This window comes from Ixodes scapularis, unplaced genomic scaffold (assembly GCF_016920785.2).
Source record: "Ixodes scapularis isolate PalLabHiFi unplaced genomic scaffold, ASM1692078v2 PGA_scaffold1__304_contigs__length_218370807, whole genome shotgun sequence".
In the NCBI taxonomy this organism is placed as follows: Eukaryota; Metazoa; Arthropoda; class Arachnida; order Ixodida; family Ixodidae; genus Ixodes; species Ixodes scapularis.
Genome location: NW_024609846.1, coordinates 78,070,487 through 78,072,659, shown reverse-complemented (window position 1 = coordinate 78,072,659; position 2,173 = coordinate 78,070,487). Strand labels below are relative to the sequence as shown.

General features: G+C 57.2%; 1 protein-coding gene across 1 annotated transcript; it reads left to right on the top strand.

Annotated features, from left to right (window-relative positions):
• Positions 1–333: 333 nt before the first annotated feature.
• Positions 334–1,968, top strand: LOC120850072 (nucleolar protein dao-5-like). The gene has a single exon (XM_040222420.1). The coding sequence runs from the start codon at positions 334–336 to the stop codon at positions 1,966–1,968; it is 1,635 nt and encodes a 544-aa protein (XP_040078354.1).
• Positions 1,969–2,173: the final 205 nt, after the last annotated feature.

The window sequence follows — 2,173 nt, the reverse complement described above, 5'->3', positions numbered from 1 at the left end:
TTCGCTGTATATAAAAGTTCTCCTTCAGTACTCCCACTCCAGGCGTGTTTCCTCGGGGCCATGGTAGCAGCGAGCCACAGCCCCGACTAGTGGGTCCGCGCCTGAGGTCGTCACCCTCCCAGACCCAACAACTGGATGGCAGCGGCGGGATCGACTTCGCCGGACCATGACTTCTTGTGTGGGTGAGTGCCCGGCCCTTTCTTTCTCAATCTGCCAGACCCATTGGCTCTAAGTTTTGCCTATGAGGGTTGGAGATAGTCGTTGTCAGAAGGACTGTGTGACCGTTCTGACGCGAACAATTTTGTGGGAAAGAGAGCCAGCACAAGCTAGATCATGAGTCTGGAGGCATTCCGCTTGCGTGAGTTGGTACAAGTTTGTACCAAATTAGGAATCGATTTGGGGCAGACGAGAAGAAAACCGCACATCATAGAACTCCTTCAGGCCGAAGACGTCAGCATTGAGGAGTTCACAGAGGCTCTGGGGGAGGTTCGCGGAGAGGAACAGGAGGAACGCAGAAAGCGGGCCGACGAGAGGGCTCTCGAGACTGCGAGATGGGAACTCGAAAAGCGCGAGTATAAGCGCGAAATGGAGCGGCTCGACTACGAGTTTGAGCAGCTCGAGGTCGCGAAGAAAACGCGGGAGTTGGAGTCTTTTCGCCGGGCGACAAGAGGCGTTGAAGGGGTGACAGGGAAGGTGTGTCAGGGAAAGGAGAAAGTGGGAGCTGGGGACAGAGAGATGACCGAAAACCAGCGTCTTTCTCCCGACACGAACGTCGCCGTTCTTCGCAAGCCCGACCCAAACTCCGAGCGCCGGGACGGTGAAAGTGACGTGGAAGCAGCGACAGAATTGGTGTGTCAGGAAAAGAAGAAAACCGAAGCTGGGGACACCGAGGTGACCGGAAACCAGCGGGGTTCTTCCGACGCGACCGACGCTGTTCCTCGCAAGACCGACGCCGTTCCGCACAAAATCGACCCCGAGCTGCGGGAGAAAGAAGAGAAGGCTCTTCGGGCGTCCAGCTGCGACTTCTCGGAGGACGAAGGCGACGCCAAGACGGAGACGACGCCGGGGAAGTCCAGCCAGTTCATGGAGAGCAGCGCCAAAATGCCGGAGATAGCGGTCCAGCAAACAAGCCAGGGTCCTGACCGCTCTGATCGGTACCCGTGCGGCTTCATGACCAAGCCCACGGTGCCGTCGCAGGGGTCCAAGCGGCCCACCAGGAGGGAGGCAATTGAGATTTCGTTCGACGAGATCAATCAGTCCTGCCTGGTGCGGTTGCAGAGCCCCGACTCCAGACCATCCACAGAGTCGAGGTGCCAGGAGAACATCGACGAGTGCGCGTCTGGCAGCGAGTCGTCATCGAGGTTGGAGGATGGGAGACCCCAAGTTGGCCATCCCAAGGGATCTGCAACCGGCGGCGGCTGCGCGGGCAAGGGACCCGCCTGGGACACGAAGGAGCCCAGGCTGGACAAACCAGACCGGACGCAAGTGCACCTGAGGACGTCGTCGTGCTCGCGGCATGGTGGATCTGAGACCAAGAACTCGGATGCAATCATGAACAAGCGTCCGAGACCAAAAGGGAAGAGGCAGCGCCGGATCAGCGTTGTACGTTCTGGCAGCAACGCTTCCTGCAAAGAACGTCAAGGCAAGCACGACGAGCGCCACCCCAAGAAGAGGAAGCGGTCCTCGAAGCTGGGAGCGGGAAAACTCCAGGACCTCCATCCCAACAAGCCACGAACCCACAGCTCAAGTGCGAGCAAGGAGCCTGGAGAAGGTACCAACGAGCCTGGGACGACTCAGCGAGGCTCCAGACGGAAGCACAGTTCATCGCCCGTGGTTCAACGTGGTGTCACGTCGGACGTTGAGACCAAGGGAGATCTCTGCGACTGCAACTTTGTGCCTGCACGCAAGTCCAAGGAGAAGAACGTGAACAGTCCGAGTGATGCCAAGAACAAACAGGGCGTGGGTTAGAGGCAAAGGAGGACTTTCGACGGAAAAGGGAGGGCTAGACGTGGTTTTTTTAGTGTTATTGAGCTGACTATGTTATTCGGCAAGTTTTTTAGCTTTTCTTTTTTCGGGAGTCCGAGCTTTGCGTTTCGTTCGGCTTTAGCTCGTTGTGTTGACGGTAAAGTTCCTTTAAAGCGGTTTTATACGCGGTAGAGTTTGTTTTATGAAG

Excerpts from the sequence above, each read along its gene's own strand:
- LOC120850072 (XM_040222420.1), top strand. The coding sequence starts at position 334 with ATGAGTCTGGAGGCATTCCGCTTGCGTGAGTTGGTACAAGTTTGTACC.